The 25,193-nt window shown below is 34.4% G+C and overlaps 1 protein-coding gene across 2 annotated transcripts; it reads right to left on the bottom strand.

The window, feature by feature from the left end:
• LOC109326703 (protein PLASTID TRANSCRIPTIONALLY ACTIVE 10) lies at positions 183-11,001 on the bottom strand. 2 transcript variants are annotated; one of them, XM_019559449.1, is made up of 13 exons: positions 10,855-11,000; positions 10,155-10,818; positions 9,390-9,449; positions 9,259-9,288; positions 8,367-8,440; positions 7,723-7,804; positions 7,146-7,219; positions 6,969-7,035; positions 6,426-6,518; positions 4,228-4,404; positions 4,102-4,152; positions 871-1,022; positions 183-793 (listed from the first exon to the last, which is right to left on the bottom strand). In XM_019559449.1, exons 1-13 carry the CDS (start codon positions 10,923-10,925, stop codon positions 346-348), a joined length of 2,043 nt encoding a protein of 680 aa, XP_019414994.1. In that variant the 5' UTR covers positions 10,926-11,000; the 3' UTR covers positions 183-345. The 2 variants fall into 2 exon arrangements, with proteins under 2 accessions (XP_019414994.1, XP_019414993.1); XM_019559448.1 differs by having other exon boundaries at positions 10,155-11,001.

Here is a 25,193-nt window from a genome sequence, read left to right as displayed (position 1 = left end):
GAAATATATTTAAATTAAAATTTTAATAATTAAATATTTTTCTGACAGTGGTGATACATGAAAAGATATTAATAAAAGATATCTTCTCCCATGTTAATGCAGTAGAGGTTGCATAATATCTAATAATAAAAGGTTACATAATACCTAATAATAAAAAGTTGTTAAAATTACTACATTTGCAAATCAAAATGTAATCATGATAGACACCCTTTGATAAAAAAGCCACAACAGATACAAAATTTTTACATTGCCGTAGTTAATTCATTGCACAGTCAAAACATGCAAATTTCTCATACTAACTATACAAGATTTTAAGCTCCTCAACTATACTAATGCATTGCAGCGTCAATCCTCAAATATACCCGCATCTGTTATTATAGAGGCTTCTGTCCCATTAACATGAAGCTGTTCTGAGGAATTACTACCTATATTGCTCAGAAGGCTGAAGTCAAAGTCATCATCATCATATTCATCCTCTTCTTCGGTACCATGATCTTGCTTTGCATCTTCATCTTTGTCTTGTTTGGCCTTTTCTGCTTCGTCCCTGGCTTTTCTTAGCATCTGTTGCTTGATACAATCTTCATATGACATTTCATACCAAACAGTGCCATTGCCAACGATCGATTTGTTATGACGTTCTGTCATCCGCTCTTGCTGGCTCTTTTCTGAATTCTTAGGCTCCCCCCAATAGTCGTAACGATATAGAGGATTCGTAGGATCATATTCGTCACCAAAATAACTAGCATCCACATACCTTCCTGGCTCTTCCAATGGCAGACCAAGAGTTTTGCGACTGAAAAGGGTGACAAAGAAAGGTAAAAAAAATTGTTACATTACATGAGGATTAGGTTTATAATATCAATACTGTACCAGCTGATATCTCTAAGCAATGCTTCTCTTTCCTCAAATGATCGACGCCAATGCATGTAGTCATACTCATCCATCTCGATATTGCGCCTCAATTTGTCAGGTTTGAATTCCTCACCCCTGTCCTTTGCTTCCTTCCACAGTTTTTTGTGGGCCTGCATCCAAAAGGCAATACCTCATACTTAAAAAGAGATGACAAAACTAATAGATAGAAACTAATGTGGAATTGAGTAGAAAATATGGTACTATTGAATTACAAACCTCTTAATTTATAAACAGAAGAAAGAAAACTACAATTGCTTCCAATGTATTCGAGAGAGTAGGACTCTCCTGTCCCCTCTTTCTGCAGGCCAAAATTGCCTACTTTTCTTCTCTATTACATTCATACACTACAGAGCTGCAAGTAACTAACTCTATGTCTTATTCTATTCCACCCCTAACAGTTTAGCTATTTTCTGTACTCAAGAATGGAACACTATTGAAGGTGAGCATCAATGTAACCGTAAGGTTGTTGTTTAGTAACATAGACATCATAAATTCAAATTCTAAAAACAACATCTATGCTTGTTGGGTAGGATGATGTATATTCACCTCCCCAGAACCTAATAAGAGAAGCCCCGTACACATGGAACAATATTCTTTCTATTTGACAGATTATTTTGAATAGCAGGTCAAAATAATATTGTCCACATGGTAAAATGAATTTCCATGGAGTAAGATAGATACGCTCTGAAACTTACCTATGTGTGCTTGATGCTATATATAGATATCCCTGAGCACAATTAAAAGGTGAAGGTTGTGTTAGGTAATCGACAATGTCAAATGAGCAAGAGCCACTGCATTTTTGCCTAGAAGTAGTGAAAATAAGTAAAGGTTTCCACGTTTGTGTGGACGGGTGTGGATGAAGAAGCTAGCTCGCCAATCTAGAAAACGAATCGAAACATGGAATATAGACACTCTTACATGTAAATCAATGAAAATAGCAAACAATGATTAGGAAGAGTAAATTTTATGTACCTACAAGAAACAGTAGATTGGTGAAAAAGCAACAAAATTAAATGCTTCACGTTTTAAGCTCTGGTACATTGGTAAGACAAGATCGAGAAATGAGGTGGGTATAATTGTAGATATGGAAGGGAAGAAGGATGTGGAGGATATAAAAAGCACAGGAAATGCGATCTTAGTCCTAAAGTTTAAAGCAAAGAAAGAAAGATAGGTTTAATATGATTAGTGTTTATGCACCTTGGATAGAGCTAGAAGAACATCACAACATAAATTTTTGGGAGGTGTAGTCTAGGGAAAATACCATTAGGGCTTGTTTGGGAGTTGGATTTTGGAGGGGAAGGAAGGGAAAGGGAAGGCTTGAGAGTCATGTCACAAGTGTATTTCATGGCTCCCAAGCCTTCCCTTTCCCTTCCTTCCCCTCCAAAATTCAACTCCCAAACAAACCCTTAGGAGAAACGATTTTCCTATGAGGTGATCTTAATGGACATGTAAGGAGGGATAATAGAGAATATGAAGGCTTTCATAGGAGTTATAACAAAGAGGAAACTATTCTAGATTTCATCTCAACTTTTGATTTTACAATAAGGGGTTAAGCCCATGAGCCTTATTATGAAGCTATAAGAGAAGATAATTGAGCTAAGGTTGAGACAAGAGGCACATATTAATGAAAATCAATTTGGTTTTATGTCAGCGAAGTTGACCATGAATGCTATATACTTGCTGCGACGATTGATAGAGAGATACGAAGGGAATCTTACATAATGTATTCATTGATTTTGGTTACATTCGAGAAATCAATGATATATATCATGAGATCAAAATCAATGTGAGAATACAAGATAGTATCTCAAAATACTTCTTCATTGCTATAGGACTACACCAAGGGTTAACATTGAGCGTCAACCTGTTTATATAGATCTTGGATGTGTTCACTAAGCATTTCCAAGAACCAGTGTCAAGATACATACTTTTTGTTAATGATATTGTGCTAGTTGGAGACTTGATAGGGGAATTAAATGGGAAACTAAAAAAAGTGGAAACAAACTTTAGAAACACATGACTTTAATATAAGTCGAAGTAAGACATAGTATATAGAGTGTAAGTTTAGCAAGAGATAGACAACCCCTGGTATACAGGTAAAATTTGAGAACATATCATAAGTCACTATATTTAAGTTTCTTGCGTCAATCATACAACACAATAATGAAATAGAGGGAGAAACCAAAGGATTCAAGTAAGGGTGGATGAAATACAGGAGTGCTCCAAGTATTATATGTGATTGAAATGTATCACTCAAACTTAAGAGAAAATTTTACTATACAAATATAAGACTCACAATGTTATATGGTGGGACTAAACGTTGGACGATAAAATATAAACAAGAGAATAAACTCATTGTAGGAGAGATAAAAATATTGTGTTAGATGAGTGGACACACTAGACAAGATAGAATTATTAATAAACACTTACGGAAAAAGTTGAGGTAGCTTTTATTGTAGAAAAGATGGTACAATTGTACCTTAAGTGGTTTGGACATGTGTGGAGGAGACTATTAAAAACTTCAATAAGGAGAACAAATCAAATGACAGTTAATCTAATTTCTAGAGGTAGGAGATGGCCAATAAAAATCGTAGATAAAATAATTAGGAAAGATATAGAAATTAATGTTTTTTAAATAGATATGATCTATGATAGAGTATTATAGTGTTGTTTGATTCATGTAGTCAACCTCATCCAATGGAACTAAGGTATGGTTCTTGTTTTTGTATGATAGATCAAATGCCATCTTGCAATTAAGGTTAAAATGAAAAGGAAATCTGTTTGATTACCATTAATTTTTTCTTAGAATTCAAGCTTAATCTATCAAGCCTAACGGACGGAGTTCACATTTTTTATGAACAGAAATTATTTGGGGAGCTAAAAGCAAATTTTACATTAGACTTAGGAGAAAAAGGTGCAAAACTTATATGGGAAAGCAGAAAATTGATAGATCAGAGGATGTAACTGTGGCCTGTGGGCATTCAAACAGTTATTTTTCTCGTGCTTTTATTATATAAAAAAATTTAAAAGCATCCATTGCAATCATTTTCCCAAAAACAATGGCACAAGGCGGTCCCACTAATAATGTGTGTAATATTACAGGAAGACTGAACAATGGCACAAGGCGGTCCCAATTATGTTAAACAATACCAACTATTAAAGGAAGGCTAAAAATAAGGGAAAGCTGACCTGATGCTCAGCAAATGCAGCTTCTAAGTCAAGCTCTTTGACACTTGTTTTCTGCCAAAGCATTACAAACAATAGGTAAGTAAACCAGCAACAACATTAGTGCAATTTCATAAGAATAGTACTAACCAGAATAGTTTTATCTACTAAGCTATCCTTGTAATAAACTTGTGTCTTCTGAACAGCATTTTTTTCATCAAATTCTTCATCATCAGTCAATTCTGACAGCTTTTTGCCTTTATATTTATCAGGGTTAACCTCTATATCAGTCAGAATCAACTGCTCAGCAACATTTATCTGCCACAACTGCAAAAGAAATTTAGTAGTGTTAGTGATGATGTCAAGGAAAAATTGCCCAAGCAAAAAGAATTGCAGAGATGCTGATGCAACAAATCCTGAAGTTTTATTTGCTTACACAATTTCACTTGTCAAGAAAATTGTTCTAGTTGAACATAGCAGAGGTTATTAAATGAAGTTATTCTATATTTCTATTATAAAACCAAGAGCTGTAAATCTAGTGGCACCAAGGACTTTTGCGTTTGGGACTGCATGATCCTGGAATTGATTCCAACGACCTAGAGCACATTGTCCACACTACCCTCCCAATTCACACACCACGTCTTAGAACCTTAGACCTCCTACTTCGTAGCCACAGAAACTGAAGTTACCCAAGTACTTAGACATAAACATTGCTGGAAAAACAATGCCTATACAATGCCAAGCTGCCAAACCAAATATTCATGAAAACAGAAAACAAACATCCCCGTATATTTCCAGTATGGAAGATGAAATCTTTGAATGGTACACATTACTCAAAACAAAAACCATTGGATCATATCTTCCATTTAGGTGAATGTTGCAACTGATCTACTAAAGCACATATTCACCCTTCTTTATGAGAACAGAAGTTATTGTATTCCTGTCAATGCTTATCGATGTGTGTAAAATTGTATCATATTTAATTCTTGTTTGCATGTATTTCTTAGCTCATTAAGGTTTTTAATTCCTTTATCATTATATTCTCACTCAGTGCAGATTAAAGCAAGGGTTGTTCCATGTTTTGTGCAGGTTTCATGATAAAATGACCCAAAAGATGTAGAATGCAAGCTAAAAGATAGGAGTAGCTAGATTGGATTGAAAAGAGAGCCAAAAACTGAGTGCAAGGAGCACATTGCAGAGAACCACAACCTGGGCGTGTATGGTGTCACACCCATGATTTTCACATAGGCAGAAACACGACTTGACCATGTGGGACACCATGGTCATGTTTCCCAAACTCCCAAGAACAGTGAAGTTCAAGGGAGATTGACGGCCTGGCTGTATTACCCACCACAGTCGAAGATTGACACCTTATCAGAATATACTTTATATATCAGTTTTATTCTTTTATGGATTTCGACCTATCTATTTAATGCTCATTACAACACATTTTTAGGGGAGCCACCGTTTCTTTTCTTCTTCTCATGTAATGTTATTCTTTTATTTCTCTTTTGCCTTGAATCTCATTGGATTATCATTCGCATGTGATTATTATTCTTTTATTCGAGGAAAACCTGAGAGGTGAACTCGAATATCAAAAATATAATAATTAGACTTACGTCCTAATTCACAATAGTATTTCGAGTGTTGTATTGGATTTACCACAAACTGTAATGGACTCCGTTGAGTGCAATTATCACGACAATAGAAATTAGATTCGACTGAAAACGAATTATATATCTCGAGAGAAAACACCATCGATTTCTAGGTACTTCACCTTCAATAACTTCAACTTTGACAAAAGGTGTTATCAATGAGGATTCGTTTATATTGTTGTGGTACCCCAAATCCTGGGAGTTTCCTTAATATGAACTATATTATATTTTTCGACCTTATTTTATCGTATCTAATAGAGGGTGAGCTTGATACAACAGTAAGGTTTTTGTTTAGTGGTCATGAAGTCACGAGTTCAAATCCTAAAAACATTCTTTCTGCTTGCAGGAGTAAGAATGCATACATCTACCATTCTCAAACCCCACTAAGTGGGAGCTTCATGAAATGACCCTTTTTTTTTATCTTATGATCTTATCCAATCTTTTCTTATCTTTCCTTTTTATTTGGTTATCATTACAATCCCCATCTTACTAACTATTTCCTACAAGTTTAAATGATGTCAAAAGGGGAAATTATCATGACTCACGGACAAGGACCATCATTGATGTGCATAGACTATTGACCAATATATTCACAAATGGATAAAATTAAGTTCAACAAAGGAGCAATGAACAGTCCACCACAATGATTCCTGGCAACGTTTTTAAAGAAATTATTTTGTTATCAGAACACACCTTATCAACGTATGGGTGATTTGACAATAGAGGGGCATCCTCCGGCTTGTCTTTTGGATCTCTTCGAGGCACGGGAGGTCTACCACAGTCACGCTGCAAAATTTAAATCTCATTAGAAAACCGCTATAGTTGACATGTTTAAATATAAAACATGGGAGTGGGAGAGGTTGAACCTCAGTTAATATTTAACAGTCTTCATTGAAAAGGAAGTAATGATTTTGTAACAGAATAAGTCTTGCTACCACCTCTTTCAAAAGCCTCAACTTAAAACAAATGTGTACAAAATAAAGTTCGATTAATCAATCTGGACCTAATCTGTTGAGAGAAAATAAAAAATGTATATAGAACCACGATTTGTACAATAGTATCATCAAAGTATTAGCATGTGATCCTTGATTATAATAAAGGTAGTAGAAACAAATACTTGCCAGAACCAACTTCATTCAAAAATGTGTTGAATTAAATAAAACTAAATATGGCCAAATCCTTTTCTTTTGCGGCAAGATTGGGCTGGTTTGATATAATAGAAGGAAAATCACTAACCCGTAATTCATCTTCGTTAGTATCTTCATCACGGTGAAATATTGGTGGGAAGTCAAATCTATTAAAGCTGAAAAATGAAACAGATGTTAAAATTGAAACATCAATTCTGATCAATTTAGGAATGGTTGTAATAAGAAGGGTGATGGCAAGTCGAACATCACAAGCATAAAGTCATACATTAGATGATCTATATTCGGTTCGAGAAGACGAAGTTCGATAGGAAATCGAAAGCGGTAAGGGTCTCGCTTTGCCTGCAAAAAATAAGAATGTAAATGAATTAATTGGGGATTTGCTAATGACATCCCTTATGATTTGTTTGTGAGTTGAGTTTTGGAGTGGAATAGAGGAAAGAGAAAGGAAAGGCTTGAGAGCCATGAAATACAGTGGCGAGATGACTCCAAAGTCTTTCATTTCCCTCCAAAACTCAACTTGCAAACAGACCGTTAGGGTAGTGGCTATAGAACAAAAAAAACAAAGTATTAAATAAATAAAAGTAGTGAGCAACTGCGTGAAAAAGAAGGAAAAAATTGGTAAAATAATATTAATACATGTTCAGCTATAAGTTTCTAATTCAGAACATGAGCATAACAACATCAACAAGATACTACAATCTTGTGAGTGGTAGTATACGATAGAAGCTTAATCTCTACGACAGACAGTTCAAATGCCCAAAAGAAAAGAATGTAAGAAATACAGGTGAATATTTAGTGACAACAAACAAGGGAAATTCTCCACTACTGACTGAAACACTCACTGTAATTTCAACCATGACAGGCATTCCGACTTTTACATGGTGGCGGATCCAAAACCAATCATTGTTCTTTATGGGAACCCACCTAGAAAACACCATGGTAAATGAATTTTCAAGAAGAACACTTGCATAAAAATTAAAAAAGCTCAAACAGTAACATTGAAATAGACAAAAATGATTTAGAAGTAAAGCCTCCAAGTAACTGATGACAACATGTAAGGGAAGTTCAGATTATGGTTTACTCTAAGGGGTACAAATGAGATATTATGGTTTCCCTCTGGTAAATAAACTACTAATCCTTTATCTCTACTAAAATAAAATAAAAAGTCCAGTGAAGTCCAAAGTTCGTGTTTTTATGACTTGTTCCTGTCCCTGGTTATGGATGATGATGGAGCATTATAAGTGCTACAGATGTTTATAATGTTGCCTTTCCCATTTTAGAAAAGTCATCTTGTATTCTTTTTGTCCCTCAGTATATAGATTATTGTATGCAGAATAACCTTATACTTCCTTAAATTCTAGTCAATTAGCAAGATTATAATAGTGGAAGCAACTTGATATCACTTGAGTGGTACTCCAACACCAACACCCTATAAAGAAGGTATTTGAAGAAGCCTAAAAAGACCAACTTGAGGAATGGTAGTTACCCATCATGTACCCCACCAATGTCAATAAATGCCCCTTGATAGAGATGCACCATTTTCACCTCCCCTCGACAAACCTGGATCAAGAAAAGTTTAAACTTAATGATGTGAATAATAATTGAGCAGTATGCTGCATTACATGAGTGGACACGCTAAATAAGTTAATATTAGAAATGTATGCATTAGAGAGAAAATTAGACTAACTACTATTGTAAAAATGGTGGTAGAATCGCGTTTTAGGTGTTTTGGACATGTGCAGAGGAGATTGGTAGTAGCCCCCATTAGAAGAGTAAATCAAATGGAGATTAGTCCAATTCCAAAAGGGAAGGGAAGGTCAAGAAAAACTATAGGCGAAACGATTAAGAAATATTTAGAGATCAATGATTTATCAATGAACATGATTTATGATAGAGCAATGTCGTTCGAATATGGGATTTAGGCTTGATTGTTGTAATTACATGTAAGGACAGAGATGGAATAAAGCCAAAATAACTGTCAAAGTTGAGACATCATAAGTGGGCAAAGCAAAACAAAAATCAAATATGGAGATATGATGTAGCAATCAATGGGTAAATACAGTTACTCAAAAAATTACAGAAAAGGAAAAGGTAGAGCGTAGAACAATTGCTAACAGTTAGCACAACAATTAAAAAAATGCAACTAACTTTCATGTTGTCATAATTGAAACCGTGATCAAGCAGACCTCCTTAATGGTCTGGGCCATCCAAATGAACTTAGTTTCTTCATGTGGCTTTGAAGGCTATATCATATTTTACACCTATAGACGATATGAATTCATAGCAAGCATTCTTGTAATGCAAACATGCTAACATAAAATTTACATACAACAGAGTAGCGTGCTTCATAAATAAATAAGATGAGCTAAACAACTTACTTGGCCAGGATAATAGAACGGAAGCTCATACTGCATAAAAAATTAAAAAACAAAATGTGAGCACTATAAACATGTTTTCATAACCCCACATACACACACAAAAGAAAGAAGAATCACAGACCAAATCTTACCATGCCCTCCTTGTAGTCCTTCCCTCTTATCCTCCTACCAGCGTAATAATCTTGGTCTTGCTGTCACAAAAACAAACATCAATCAGTAACCCGCATAATATAAACCAAAAAATTACAAATTAAAATTAAAAACAGAGAGTAAATATCCAAATTCATGCATAAGGAAAAATTGCGACAAAAAATCTCAACTTGATCCATAAAAATTTTAAATGTTGGTCAAATTAGTCCGTTACTAACAAATTTTAAAGACATGTTAGTCCCTAAAATAGACTACTTTGACTAAAATTTCAAATCCTAAAGAAGTTCATTTTTCATTTGTTAGTGACTAAGTGTCTTTGGAAACATCCCGCAAGGAGCTTATAAAAAAGACAACTAGCCCCTATCAGACAAAAAAATAAGCTACATGTTGGTGTTTTGTAAAGGAGCTTATTACATTATGCTACGAGCTTATAAGCTTGTATTTAATGTATTTGATAAATTACTTGACATAGCTTATGAGTTTATAAACGATGAGACTACCTCATTCTACAGCTAGCTAGCTTATTAGCTAATATCATCAAACAGTTCTAATTCAACCAACTAGCTTATCGATCTGAACTTCTAACTCTCAACTTATAAGCTTCCAATTAGCTTATAATCCTTCAGCTAACACTAGTTGAGTCAAACAGAGTGAAATTTAAGGGCAAATTGATTAAAATAGCAAACATAGACTCCACTCAAAAACAAAAAACAAAAATGGTTGTAGCATTGTATTGGTGTGAAAACCTTATAAGACTCTTCCTCCAATCTATCTTTATTAGCCTCCACCCACTCACTATACTGCTTCAAAAACATCTTATACCTATCCAAACACATATCATTAGTTTCAGTCCCAACAATACAATTTTCCAAATCCTCCAACTTCACTCTCTTAGCCAACAACTTATGTGCTTCCCTTATATATGCCAACTCTGTCCTATCAACCTCCCACCCTCTCGGCGGCCAATCACGCGGCGGAATCATCCGAAACACCACCGGTCCAACCCAACCGGTCTGAAGAGGCTCTGGAATCTCTCCCTTAATCTCATATTGCTTCCGGTAATACTCCTCCTCAGTTAAACCCATCTCTTGCCGTTTCTTCTCACGGTACTTCGGAGATAGCATCTTGAACGCTTCAATCGCTTCAGGAGTTTTGAGAGGAACCTCTTCTCCTTCGTTGAGTGATTTTCTTGCGAAATCGGCTTCGGGAGTGAGGATTTCTTCCCATGGAGCCCAACCTCGTTCTATCCAATTGCGCCTTCGCGCTTCTTCTTCGCTTTCTTTGTCGTTGGGGCCGAAATTCTCCTCGAAGGATTCGTCGATGGGGAACTCCTCGGAGCTGAAGGATTTGGCGGTTAGGTTGTTGCGGCGGAGGAATGGGGGAGGGTGGCGGCGGAGGTGGAAGGTTTGAGAGGAGAAGGAGGAGGAGGAGGAGGAGGAGGAGGAGGAGGAGGAGGAAGGGTATTTTAGGGTTTTTGGGAGAGTGAAGAGATAAGAAGAGGTTTGAAGAAGAAGCATGGTTGAAATGGAACTATGAAACTAACTTCAGCTGCAGAAGAGAAGAAGGTTATTCTTTTCTTCTTCTGTTTGAGATTGAGCGGATAAAGTTTGTATCCTCTTTTATTTCAAAATATTTATAACTCAAAATATTAACCTTCATTTTATTTACTTTTTGATATAATTAATGACTTCACCCATAACCAAATAATTATTTATAAAAGTGTCTTTATAAATTAAACATTTCTCCTTTTGATTTATATTAATATTCAATGAAATCTTATATCGTTAACTCAAATCACGAAATGATTGATTCCTTACTATAAGGAGAGTAGATATCATTGGTAGTACCAACAAATTTAATAGTTTTTGTTTTTAGATTAAACAAGGTTGATAAAGACAAAAATAGAAAGTAATTCAAGTAATTTTAAAACTCTCAAAATAGTTTTTAGATGGACTTATTAAAGGAGTTCTTTAAACATAGAATTTTATATAATAGAGAAGTGATTGAAAACTTGTATATTTCTCATTGTAGAGTTCGGTTCAATACAACCATATATATAGGTAACTCTAGGTTGCTTGAATAAGAAAGAATCTGGTTAACCAACTCATAACCGAATAACAAACAATGATCACATGTTGAAAAAGAATTATCAACACGTGCTTAATGTGATGAATGTGTAATATGAGTGATATGCAATCTGGCCATTCTGCTTGATGCTTGCTCTGCATAAGACTCAATCTCTGCTGTAATTCCTGCTTCAATTCCTAGCTGCAATCCTAGTTTGATGTTTTAAGCTTCCTGCAAAAGGATTAGTAGCAGGGCAAAATATGCATACAGGTTTATTACCCTCCCTCAAGCTGGAGACTATAAGTTTAATACTCCCAGCTTGGACAACAAGTGGGTGAAAATAGATGTTTCTAATGCCTTTGTAAAAATGTCAGCCACTTGATGTGTTGTATGAATAGGGAGTAAGTGATAAAGTTTGTTTTGTAAACGTTCACGAGCAACGTGAAAATCAATTTCAATGTGTTTCGTACGTTCATGGAATATTGAATTTGCTGCAATATAACGAGCTGAATTGCTACCACAATATAGAAGAGCAGGTTGTATGAAAGGAACTTGGAAATCAAGTAATAGATAGGTTAGCCATTGTACCTCACAAGAAGGCAGAGTACTCTGCTTTGGATGATGAACGTGAAACAGTAGTTTGTTTCTTGGATTTCCAAGAAACTAAGGAGTCCCCTAAGAACATACAATAGCCTGAAACTGATTTACGAGTATCTAGGAATGTAGCCCAATCAGAATTAGTGAAGCCCTTGAGTTGAATTGTGGAACTTGTTGGGTAGAAAAGGCCCTGACCAGGGCTACCCTTTAAGTAACGCAAAACTCTTGTGATGGCTTTGTAATGATTGGTAGTGGGATTACCCATAAATTGGCTCAATTGTTGTGTTGCAAAACTGATATGAGGGCGTGTGTTTGTTAAATACAAAAGCATCCCTACGAGTTGCCTGTAGAGCATTGGGTCATGAAAGGGGGTGTTATCATTTTGGTGCAGTGGTGTAGTTTTGATCATTGGAGTAGGCACAAGTTTAGAGGCTAAGTAACCAGTATCATTAAGAAGATCCAAGGAATATTTTCTTTGACATACATTGATTCCTAGCTTGGATATTGAAACTTCTAGGCCAAGGAAGTACTTAAGGGTACCTAAGTCTTTGATCTTGAATTTATTATCCAGAAATTGTTTGACATGGTTTATTTCATGGGTGTTGTTGCCTGCTAAAATGAGGTCATCTACATATATGAGCAGAGCAGTGTAACTTGAGGAATGTTTCTTGGTGAAGAGAGAATGATCATGATGGGATTGAGTGTAACCCAAGGATAGCAGGGCAGCAGATAATTTAGCAAACCACTGCCTACTTGCTTGTTTTAATCCATAAAGGGATGTGTTTAATTTGAAAACAAGGTTAGGTATGGTGGATGTAACCCCTTGAGGAAGAGTCATGTATACATCTTCATTGAGGTCACCATGTAAAAACGCATTATTGACATTTAATTGTTGCAATGTCCAATTCTGTGTGGCAGCAATAGTTAATAAAATCCTATCAGTGGTGAGTTTCACCACTGGTGCAAAGGTCTCATTATAATCCAAACCTTCGGTTTGGTTGAAGCCTTTGGCCACAAGCCTAGCTTTATGCCTCTCTATAGACCCATCAGAGTTAAACTTTAGTTTGTAGACCCATTTAGAACCAATGATTTTCTTACCAAGGGGGAGAGGGACAAGGGATCAGGTTTTGTTAAGATCCAAGGCTTGAATTTCAGCATTCATGGCTTTGATCCATGCCTCAGACTGGATGGCTTGTTTGTATGTTTTGGGTTCATAGTTGGTAGTAAAAGATAGGCAATGATGTAAGTGGTTATGAGATAGAGTGTGGTAGGAAAGGACAGTCTCAAGAGGATGTTTAAGTTTGTGCGGAGTGGTAGTAGGATGAGTGGCTAATATGTTGCAGTGGAAGTCTTTGAGATATGTAGGTGGGCAATGAGTTCTCTGTGATCTTCTAAGCTGAGGTGATGAGTTGGAAATTTGTGTCTGGTTACTAACAGGTGGGATGTCTACAGGGGTTAAAGGATTAGGACAAGGCAATTGTTGTTGAATGGTGCAGGGGATAGGTATAGAGTGGTCATCAAGGTAATGTGCAGGGTTAATGGTGTGGTTTATAGGTTTTAGGTTAGTCTCCTTAGTTTGGCATTGGTAAGGAAAAATATGTTCCTGAAATCTAACATGTCTAGAGAGGAAAATTTCTCTTGTGTTTAGGTCATAGAGAAGAAAACCTTTGGTGCCATTTTTGAAGCCAAGGAAGATGCATTTCCTGGCTCTAGGATCATGCTTGTTTCTATGGTTAGCAAGAGTTGTGGCAAAACATAAGCTACCAAAGACTCTTAATGAGTTGAGATCAGGAGTGATGCCAAAGAAAAGTTAATGAGGGGATTTTTTGTCCAAGACAGGAGTAAGCAACATGTTCATGATGTGAACAACATGAGTAATAGCATAGCCCCAAAAGGGTTTAGGAAAATTGGACTGGAAAAGAATAGACCTAGCAATGTTTAGGATGTGCCTATGCTTTCTTTCTACTGTGGAATTCTGTTGTGGTGTTTCAACACATGAAGTTTGATGTATGATGCCTAATTGGTTGTAGAGAGTAGGCATGTTAAATTCAGAGCTATTATCACTACGAATTATCTTAACCTTTCTGTCATATTGAACTAAAGCCATTTGTATGAAGTTGTGAATAAGGGTCCTGGTTTCAGTTTTAGCATACATAAGGAAAATCCAAGTGTATCTAGTAGAATCATCAACAATTGTAAGAAAGTATTTGTATCCATCCAAAGTTGAGGTGCCAAAAGGCCCCCAAATGTCCATATGGACAAGATCAAAATATAGAGCAGTGCAAGTATTGCTAGAAGAAAAAGGTAACTTTGATTGCTTAGTAAGATAGCAAAAATCACAAACAATATTTTGGTCAAACTTAACATATGAAAATTGTTTATGAATGTTATTGAGGACAACTTGTGATGGGTGTCCTAGTCTAAAGTGCCATAGATCAAAATTGTTAGATTTATTGATGTGTAATTGATTGATTTGATCTGAGGCATAGGTTAATGACTTCCCATTTTTGGTGAGGATGTACAGATTGTTGGTGGCTTCAGCATAACCAATCATCCTCGAGGTAGTCATGGAGAGCAATTGTCAAACACAAGCTTGCATTGAAGTGAGGTGGCAAGCTTATGAATGGAGACAATATTGTATTTGAATCCAGGGATATACAAGGTGTTAAACAGGCTAAGAGAGTTAGATAATCTAACAGTACCAGAATGTTTAGCAATAATTGTCATGTTGTTTGGCAATTTAACATATATAGGTTTAACATATTTATAGCATGCAAAGTTGGATAGATCATTAGTGACATGAACGGTTGCACCACTATCAAGGATCCAAGATTGTTGTGTTAGGATGTTACCTGAGATTGGATGATCATCCCTTGGTTCTTGGCTGAGGTGGTTGATGTTGTGTTCATGATCAATGGTTAATTGTCCAACTTGGCTTGCTTGTCCATCACCATCCATCCTTGCCTCTTGCATCTGGTTGTTCTTGTTCTCTGTTGGAATGGAAGTAATAGTGTTGATGGATCCACCAGTGGCATTCTTGGACTTGAACTTAAAATTTGGTGGAAATCCATGCTTGAAGTATCATGTCTCAGCTGTGTGCCCCTCCTTCCCACAGAAAACACAGATTTTGTTGTTGTTTGTTTGATAGGTTCTGGCATAGTTCCATGTACTTCCTCCTATACTAAACCTTTGTGTACTTTTATTGGATGTTTCAATGATATTCTTGCCTGAATTCTTGTTGAATGTTGGTCTCCAAGCTTGGTTTGTATTGACAGAGTTTACAATCCCCTTTCCTTCACCATTTGATGTGTCTTCTTGTTGCCTTTTTTGTTGGAGAACTAAGGAGAAGACTTTGTTGCTTGATGGCAGGGGTTCCATCAGCAGAATCTGAGTCTTCATAGTGTTATAGGAATCATTAAGTCCCTTAAGAAAACACATGACAAACTCAGATTCTCTGCATTCTTTCATTAGTTTCAAGAGAGGGCAATTTGAACCATTACTGCATAACAGATTTGGAATTGCCCTCAAGGTGTCAAGATCATCCCATATGGTCTTCATATCAGTATGAAAAACATAAACAGTTCTATCACCTTGCCTCATAGAATAAATTTCTTGTAAGATGTCTGAGGTTCTGAAGTGATCGCCCTTAGAAAATCTTTCCTTAAGATCTTCCCACAGATCTTGTGCATTGTCTATGTAAACGATGCTTTGGGAAATTTGTTGGGTTCGTGACCTTGTTATCCATGATACAATCATGATGTTGCATCTCTCCCAAGAGTCAAAGGTTCACTCAGTTTGTTGTGGTATTCCTATTGTTCCATTAACGAATTTGAACTTGTTTTTGGACATTAGAGCCCTCTTCATTGATCTGCTCCATGAAGAGTAATTTTTGCCATCTAAAGGAGGTGATACCAAGACAAATTATGGGTTGTCACCTGGATGGAGGTAATATGAGTTTGTAGGATTTAAAGAAGGATCAACGAATTGTGACATGTTGTGTGTTGTCTTTGAGCTTGCTTCCATGTCTTGGTGCTTTCTTGGCAACTATTGCAAAATGGTTTCACAGCAGAGCACTCAAAAAATGAGTGCTCTGATACCATAAAAGAATTCTTTAAACATAGAATTTTATAGAATAGAGAAGTGATTGAAAACTTGTATATTTCTCATTGTAGCGTTCAGTTCAATACAACCATATATATAGGTAACTCTAGGTTGCTTGAATAAGAAGGAATCTGGTTAACCAACTCATAACCGAATAACAAACAATGATCACATGTTGAAAAAGAATTATCAACACATGCTTAATGTGATGAATGTGTAATATGAGTGATCTGCAATCTGGCCATTCTGCTTGATGCTTGCTCTACATAAGACTCAATCTTTGCTGTAATTCTTGCTTCAATTCCTAGCTGCAATCCTAGTTTGATGTTTTAAGCTTCCTGCAAAAGGATTAGTAGCAGGGCAAAATATGCATATAGGTTTATTACTTATATTCAATTTTAATGAAACTACATATGTTACCTCTCTCATTTTTACGATTATACATATTTTCCTTTGATTTAACATTGTTAACCAAAAGTTAAAGTGAATAAGTAAAATACTAAACTACCTTTTATTTCAAAAACACAACTCTTCTTTTCTTTTAACACAGTAAATCATAAACTAGGATTCAAATAAATCGAATCAAATTTGAGAATTGATTATCTTGTGGTCAAAAGGTGAGTAAAAACCATATCCCATTTTTTTATTGTATTATCATGATTTCTATTGTTTTCATCTTCCATGTTTTCTACTATATTCTCATCTTTTAGTTTTTCGATTTTCTGTTGTATTTTTATTTTTCATTTTCCCAATTCATTGTACCCAATTCTTGTGTTCTGACTCTTTAGAAATGGCAATAGGACGGGTCAGAATCGGGTTTGCACTTATCTAACCCCAACCCAAATTTCAAAACCTGAACTTGACCCTAAATTAATTGGGGTTGAAAATAATACTATCATTCCTGAATCTGTCGAGTTTCGAATAACTCGAATTCGATGAGAAACCGAAATCTCTATAATTATATATAAATGAGATATTATATATAAATTAGAGATATAAGGCTCACCACTTATTTATTTACACATTAATTCCTTTTGTTGATGTGTACAGGAGTCATACTTCTTGAATATATTGTGGTATTGGGTTTAGAAATCAAGCACTTATAGAGAGAGGTTTATTGTATTATATTAAAAGAATTAGTCCATTTCCTTGGTTACCAGTGAAATCTTCTTCATCTGTAATGCATTGAACCATTGTTAAGAATAATTAGTTATTGCAATATTTTTTATCCTCTTGTTTGTGATATCTCCTCTATCAATATAGAAGATGAAGCATGCAATCTGAAGGAAAGAATTGAGAAGATTAAGATAGTCAATTTAGATGGAAATTTTGTAAATTCACCTAAAAGATAACTGTTGTAGAAAAAAGGTGAGTCTACGCTTGTTACCTCTTATATTCTGTTGTAGAATGGGGTGAGTTTGGGTATGGTTTCACTTCTACCAAATTCGAACCTGAAAGTTGAATTTGGGTAAAATCCAAACTCAAATCGAGTAATAACAAAAAATTTCATTAAAGTTTGGGTTGAGTTTGGAGGGGTACTCATGAGTTCGGTTTTCCTTATCATCCCTATGACTCTCTAAATTTACAATTCTTTCAAGCATTTTTTCATTTTAGTTGCGAGAAATTGACTTCATTGTGTACTCAATTGGTAAGCCATTGGATGCATGACTCAAAAATATGTCAATTGTAGCTTAAACAAAACATATCATTGAAATTATATATTCAACTTTTTTTGTTCCACATTATGGTATTAGGAAACCACTTGCACAAAGACATTCAATTTAATTCCGTTATTGTTGTTATAATTTTTTATATGTTATTTTTACTTTCCCATAGTTGTTTGAATTAAATTGTAGGAAAGTAAAATAATATTTGTTCTTGTTTTTTCATTTACTCATGTCCAAATTTAATTGATTCAAGTGATATTTCAATCATGTTGTTTTTCTAATAGGGAGAGTATCAACCAAATTGACTCCCCCCACCCCATGTTAAAGAGGCTACCTAGAAGGATGCAAGGAGATCACACACATATAGGTGTAGCACTTATAATGAACTTGGACATAACTATCACACTCGTGAGTAGGGATTGCAACGGGTACGGGCAGGCGCGGGTAGTTCTTTCCCGTGCCCAAACCCGTAATATTTGCGGGTATCCGTGTGGGTAACAGGTATTTGCGGGTATCCAACAGGTTTTTAATTTAAATTATAAATTTATACAATTTATAATAATCAATATGTAAAAATAATTGTTACATGAATAATATGATATTTATATGATAAATTTATGATTATAGTCAAATATGTGTAATTTATTGTGAAATAATAATAAAATATATGATATATAATATTAAAATAATAATAAATATATATAAATTTGCGGATTTTCGCTCCCGCCCATAAGCTATTATTACGAGTATCCGTTACGGGTATTTTCACAGATACTTACGGGTTGGATTTTTTTGCCATCCATACTCGTGAAAGAACTCCAATCCAAGGAAAAAAAAAGAGAAATATTGTCATGCAACAATATCTGCTAATTTGCTTTGCATTGATTATGCCTTACTAAACTCAAAATACAAATTCAACACATGCTTTTAATGTTGAAGTGCAAGATGCAACCTCATGTATAAAAGATGCACTTAATAAACTTGGATTTAAAGGTGTTTATGAAATTTCTACTAAACAAATACCATTTTTTCCAGGAGAGAATCATTAAACAATAAGGTGAGCTATGTTATAAAAGTATACATTGAAAAAGGAAGCAGACCAAAGAAAAGTATATTATAATAGTTGCTAATAGGGATAATTGTTTTTTTGTTTAGACGGTAGATAGTAGTGTATGTATATATGTCTTCAAATATTTGTCTCTATGAAAATAAATAACTAAATACTAGTGTTTTGTATCAACTTATGAAAATAATAATTATCTAATAATTGATGTTAATAAAATTTGTATGGGTTAGAATTTCACTTTTAATAATTTAGCATTATTTTTACGCATAAACCAATTTTAATAACAGTTAATATTTTAAAAATAATTAAAAAGAAAAATTAATTTGTGATAACTACTTTTATAATTGATAAAATTTATCGTGTTTTCATAGACTTTTCCTTTAAAATATTATTATCACACTAGTCAAATAAAATAGTTAAGAATGAAAAGTTTATCACAACTAAATCTGACAAATAAATTTAAAAGATTATGTACCCAAAAAAAACCATTATCGAGCAACTAAATAGGTTTTATACATTAATTTCCTTCACTTGTTCAATGTGATGCTCCATTTCCAGCGTTGAATAATATGCCAATATTAATTACCCCCTTACTTGTTCACTGTAACTGTCCATTTTCTTATATTGTTCGCTATGCTCACATTAATTTTCCTCATTTTTCACTTAACAATACCTGAATCTTATGAAGCAAATTGATTATTTCATTATTATGCTCGGAGTAAGACTCATCTACATTAACATATAAACAAATTGTATTTTATAGTGTATTTTTAAGACTAAAATTGTAATTTTAGAGAAAAATAAAGGTCATAAATATTATTCTTTTTTAATTTTTTAGTGAATTTTCCTACAAAAGTCTTTCCAGTATTGGAGATGAGTCTAACCATGTGCTTATATTTTTGCAAGAGGATTTAATACAAATATATATGAACACTACCAGAATTCAAAGAATTTCTTACCCTGGACACTAGAATGAAATGATGGAGTTTACTAAACACATTTTAGAAGATCTAGCATGAAGTATGATAATTTTGTAAAAGTAAAAAAAAAGAATGAAGTAAAATGAAGCAGAAATTATAAATTTGCAACAATCAAATATAACATTTCATTTCTAAAAGTATAAAAGTACATCATAATTGTTTTATACGAGTTTTCATATTTTAAAAAGATTAGATGATTTTATCTTTAACATTATCAAAAATATTTTTCTATATCTAAGTAACTACACAATATCCCATCATTTATCTCTCATATAATTTTGCTTTCGATTCTTGATGACAGGCATAGCAGGGAAAACACTTTCAATGGTTATAGTTCTCAGGGAAATATCAAAGCTAACTCTAAAAGCAAATAACCAACAAATATACAACATGCTTTAATAAAAAAGTCATTAATCCCCCTAATTCTGAAAATGCATTGTCAGAACTCAGAACACATATATGAAGTAATTTTCAAGGTGACTATGGAGTGTCAAAAGTTCAAGACTATAAAATACAAAAGGATAAAATTGAGCAAACTGAATGAAGGAAGCGTTGGTCTGGATTCTAGGATAACTAAAAAATTAAGAGTTCCATTCCTGAGAGCGATATTTGTTGGGAATAACATCACTTACCCCGAAAAATTAGTTTCTCACTCAAAGCGTGAGAAATACCTTGGTATTACAAAAAAAATCAACTTCTCTTCAGCAAATGCAGAAAATGAATCTCATGGATGCATAGGACACAAAAAGCAAGTCGTAAAGTTGGGTTCATTAAAATGATTATTCAACTAGTAAAGTTGTCATCAATCACTTGGTAGAATAATTCAACTTGAAAATGATGCAAATTAGAAATTTTCTTCTTCTTCTTTTGCCTTCACTTTCCATATTGAAATGTATCATCCATATTTAGAAGGGAAACATTAGGCTTTTCACAAAATAATGAAACTTAATTTAACAATGAGAGTAAATTATACTTACACTCTTGAGTTTTAGTGAAATTATATAAACAATCCCTCATTTTTTTACACCTACGCAAATCCCCCCAATTTTTATATTTTCATTACACTTGTCTCCCTTGCATCAGAAATATGTGTAATATTTTAATAAAAAATGTGATAAATATAATTTAGTTAAACAAAACATTGTATATTGTGAAGATAAGTCCAAATAATATATGAGTCAATACCTCTTTATTATTTTTGGTTCGTTACGATATAATATAAGAACGATTTAAACTATATATCTTTAGAATTGTTGATGCATTTTGTAACCAAAAATAATAAGGATACATTGATTTGTATATTATTTGGATTTTCTCCACAATATACCATGTTTTGTTTAACTTAATTGTATTTATCACATTTTTTTGTTTAAAAGATTACACTTATTTCTCATGTAGGGGTGATAAGTGTAATGAAAGTATAAAAATTAGGGAGTTTGTATAGGTGTAAAAAAGTGATGAATGATTTATGCAGTTCCACTGAAACTCAGAAAGTGTTAGTATAAGTTACTCTAACAATCATTAACAACCTTTATTCCTCGTAGTTTCCAACCTTAGTTGGAACTCTTATATCTAATTTCATAACATTTACAATATTTTTGATCACTTCCTTGCAATTCCTTGCAATGCTTAGATAAATCATGAGTAATTTAGTAAAATGTTTTTCATCATGTGCAAGGTGAAAACAAATTCAAAAGACTACATAGAATTCAACAAAGCTAATGCAACACCTTTTTTTTCTCTAAACACGTGTCTTCCTCCTAAACCATTTCAATAACATCAATCATAGAAGATAACAAATAAACAAGACTAAGTAATGTACCATAATGTGAGCTCCTTCTAGCATCTTCTGCCTTCTTGGTTGTAGTTTCTTGATTCAAGCCACATCCACTAAAGATTTCTCCTTCTTTGTAATGTTTCTTTAACCTTTGTAAATTGATTTTCACATAGAATATCCTGACCCTATAGTGTACAAAAAAAGGAAAAAATGATATGATGTGATACTTTTATCCTTTAGATGTAAGATGATTATACTTTTTATTGGACCAGACTGTAATTGAGGGCCTCTAACCACCGAGAAGTTCCATTGTTATTAGGGTACAGGAAAAGTGAAGAGCCACAAGTGAGACACTACGTCTTGAACCGAAACTTTAAGACATTAGTTCAATGAATCTTTTCCACTTATAAACTCGTTCACTCCTCCCTTCATATCCAATGTGAAACTTCACACTTGAATAAACCTAAAACTCTCTCCCTCAAGTGAGGGTACCACACACTTTCTGGTATGCCCCTCCTTAAGTTCACCATGTCTCAGTCGAACCATCGGCTCTCATACTACTTGTTAGACCAGACTATGACCTGGGAGACTTCGACCACCATCAAGTTCCATTGTTACCGGGGTATGGGAAGAGTAGAGAGCCATAAGTGAGACACTACGTCTTGAACCAAAACTTTAATGCATTAGTTTCATGAGTTTTTTCCACTTATAAACTCTTTCACTTCTTCTCTCGTATCCAATGTGAGACACCACACTTGAATAAACCCAACACTTTTTACTCCTAAATACAAAAGCAAAATCAATAACTTGTCACTCTAATCTTTTTCCAACCGTTATGTGATGGTCCAACAACATTAGATAAATTAGCAACTAAATTAAAAACAATGTTATTTCACTTTTTTTGCCAATGCAACAAGAGTAGATTGTATTGGTGGGCAAAACACTGAATATAGAATGCAAAAAACCACTCTCACTCATTAACCCCTTCTAGTCCTTCCAGTAGCCCAAGAATGAAAAGGAAAACGATTTCCTTCTAAAAAATGAAAAATGTTAGATTTATTTATCATAAAACTTTCATTTTCATTTATTTATCATTTCCAACTAACATTCTTCATGCTTCTTGTTTCCATGCTTTTTTACTCCTAAATATAAAAGCAAAATTAATAATTTGTCACTCTAATACTGAATATAATATATTTCCAACCATTACATGATGGTCCAACAATATTAGACAAATTAGCAACAAAATTAAAAACAATGACATTTCACATTTTTTGCCAATGCAACAAGAGTTTATTGTATTGGTGGGCAAAATAGTGAATATAGAATGTAAACCACTCTCACTCTTTCGTCCCTTCCAATAGCACAAGAATGAAAAGGAAAACAGTTCCTTTCCAAAATACGATTTTTTTTATTTTTTAACATAAAATTTCCAATTTTCCTCTATTTATCATTTCGAATTAACATTCTTCCATGGTTCTTATTTCCATGTTTTTTACTCATAAATACAAAAGCAAAATCAATAACTTGTTACTCTAATACTAAATAAAATCCATTTCCAACCATTGCATGATGGTCCAACAACATTAGACAAATTAGCAACTAAATTAAAAACAATGACATTTCACATTTTTTTGTCAATGCAATAAGAGTTGATTGTATTGGTGGGCAATATAGTGAATATAAAATGTAAACCACTCTCACCCCTTCATCCATTCCAGTAAAGTAATGCGAAAACGAAAAAAGTTTGATTATTTTTCATAAAACCTCCATTTTCATCTATATATCATTTCCAACTAACATTCTTCCATGCTTCTTGTTTCCATATTATTTTACTCATAAATACAAAAGCAAACTCAATAACTTGTCACTCTAATACTAAATATATCCATTTCCAACCATTGCATGATGGTCCAACAATATTAGACAAATTAGCAACTAAATTAAAAACAATGACATTTCACATTTTTTTGCCAATGCAATAAGAGTTGATTGTATTGGTGGGAAAAACAGTGAATATAGAATGTAAACCACTCTCACCCCTTCGTCCTTTCCAGCCCTTCCAGTAGCACAAGAACGAAAAGGAAAACAATTCCCTTCGAAAATACAATTTTTTTTTACCATAAAATTTCCAATTTTCATCTATTTATCATTTCGAATTAACATTCTTCCAAGGCTCTTGTTTCCATGCTTTTTTACTCTTAAATACAAAAGAAAAATATGTTGGGGATATTTGAAATATGTTATTATATGAAGTCCTACATTACCTAACATTAGAATATAATAGAATATCAATGTTATATATTGTAATGTGCACCAGATATAAGCACCAAATAGAAACACCCCATGGGCAAGTGGGCCCATGGGTGTGCTAGAGTTTGTAATCCTTATTCTCTAATAATATCTTGGTAGCCGCTCAGCGCTCCTGGGGACTAGGCACAATTGGCCGAACCCTATTACCAAATTCTCTTGTTTCTTCTCTTATATTTATTCTATGCACTTTATTTGATTACTTGTGGCCAATGCTGCACAACGATCGCTTCCGCTGCACCAACAATTGGTATCAAAGCCAATTGTTATATGGCTCTTAACTCAGGCATCAGATGATGGCTAAAGTGTGTGAAGGCGTGATGGCTAGACAAGGTGTGTCAAATTTAGTGGCAAAAATAGAGTAGATGAGTTGAAGGAGAAGAAAATCTGGCGAAACTATGGTGGGGGCGATATATGTTGATCCGTGTCGCGCCCCGATTTTCGGCTACGCGACCTCTCGAGTCGCCACTACATTTTTTTACTGTAAAAAATGTAGAAAAATCTTTTTTAGCCCAATTACCTTGGGCTTTTGGATTTTTCATAATAGTGTGAGAATGTATGTGAAACAAATAATTTCATAATATGCATTTATTGTCCTATATAGGATACACTTATTGGGTTTCCTAGGTTACCTGCAATCATAACTATTAGGTAGGATTTAAGGCCTTTACGTGACACACCTTATGGGGTATCCTAGAGGTGCCCAGATTGCTTCTCTCTCCAATAGAGAAACCCAAATATTCTAGGGATTATAAGTGGGACGGACCACACCGATAAGGCCCATTATATTTGGTGACAATCTGAGTGGTTCATCATGCCAATACAAGTGGGACCCAGAGTCCACACCGGCAGGGCGGATGTTCCTTTTTAATCTAATGCTCGGGCATAGAGCACATACTTAAATACTAGTATGATGCTGCATCAGATAAAAAATAATAATAACAATAACAACAACAAAATATACACAAGCAAAAAAAATATAATACTACAACCATGCATTTAGTATTTATGGGCCGGACTTTCTCAAAAAAGTCCCCAGCAGAGTCGCCAGCTGTCGCGCCCCGATTTTCGGCTACGCGACCTCTCGAGTCGCCACTACATTTTTTACTGTCAAAAATGTAGAAAAATCTTTTTTAGCCCAATTACCTTGGGCTTTTGGATTTTTGATATCCAGGTTCGGAAGTCGGTTACGGGGTAGGGAAGGTATTAGCACCCCACCC

Source organism: Lupinus angustifolius, chromosome LG14 (assembly GCF_001865875.1).
Source record: "Lupinus angustifolius cultivar Tanjil chromosome LG14, LupAngTanjil_v1.0, whole genome shotgun sequence".
Classification (NCBI taxonomy): domain Eukaryota; kingdom Viridiplantae; phylum Streptophyta; class Magnoliopsida; order Fabales; family Fabaceae; genus Lupinus; species Lupinus angustifolius.
This window is presented reverse-complemented; position numbering and strand designations above follow the sequence as displayed.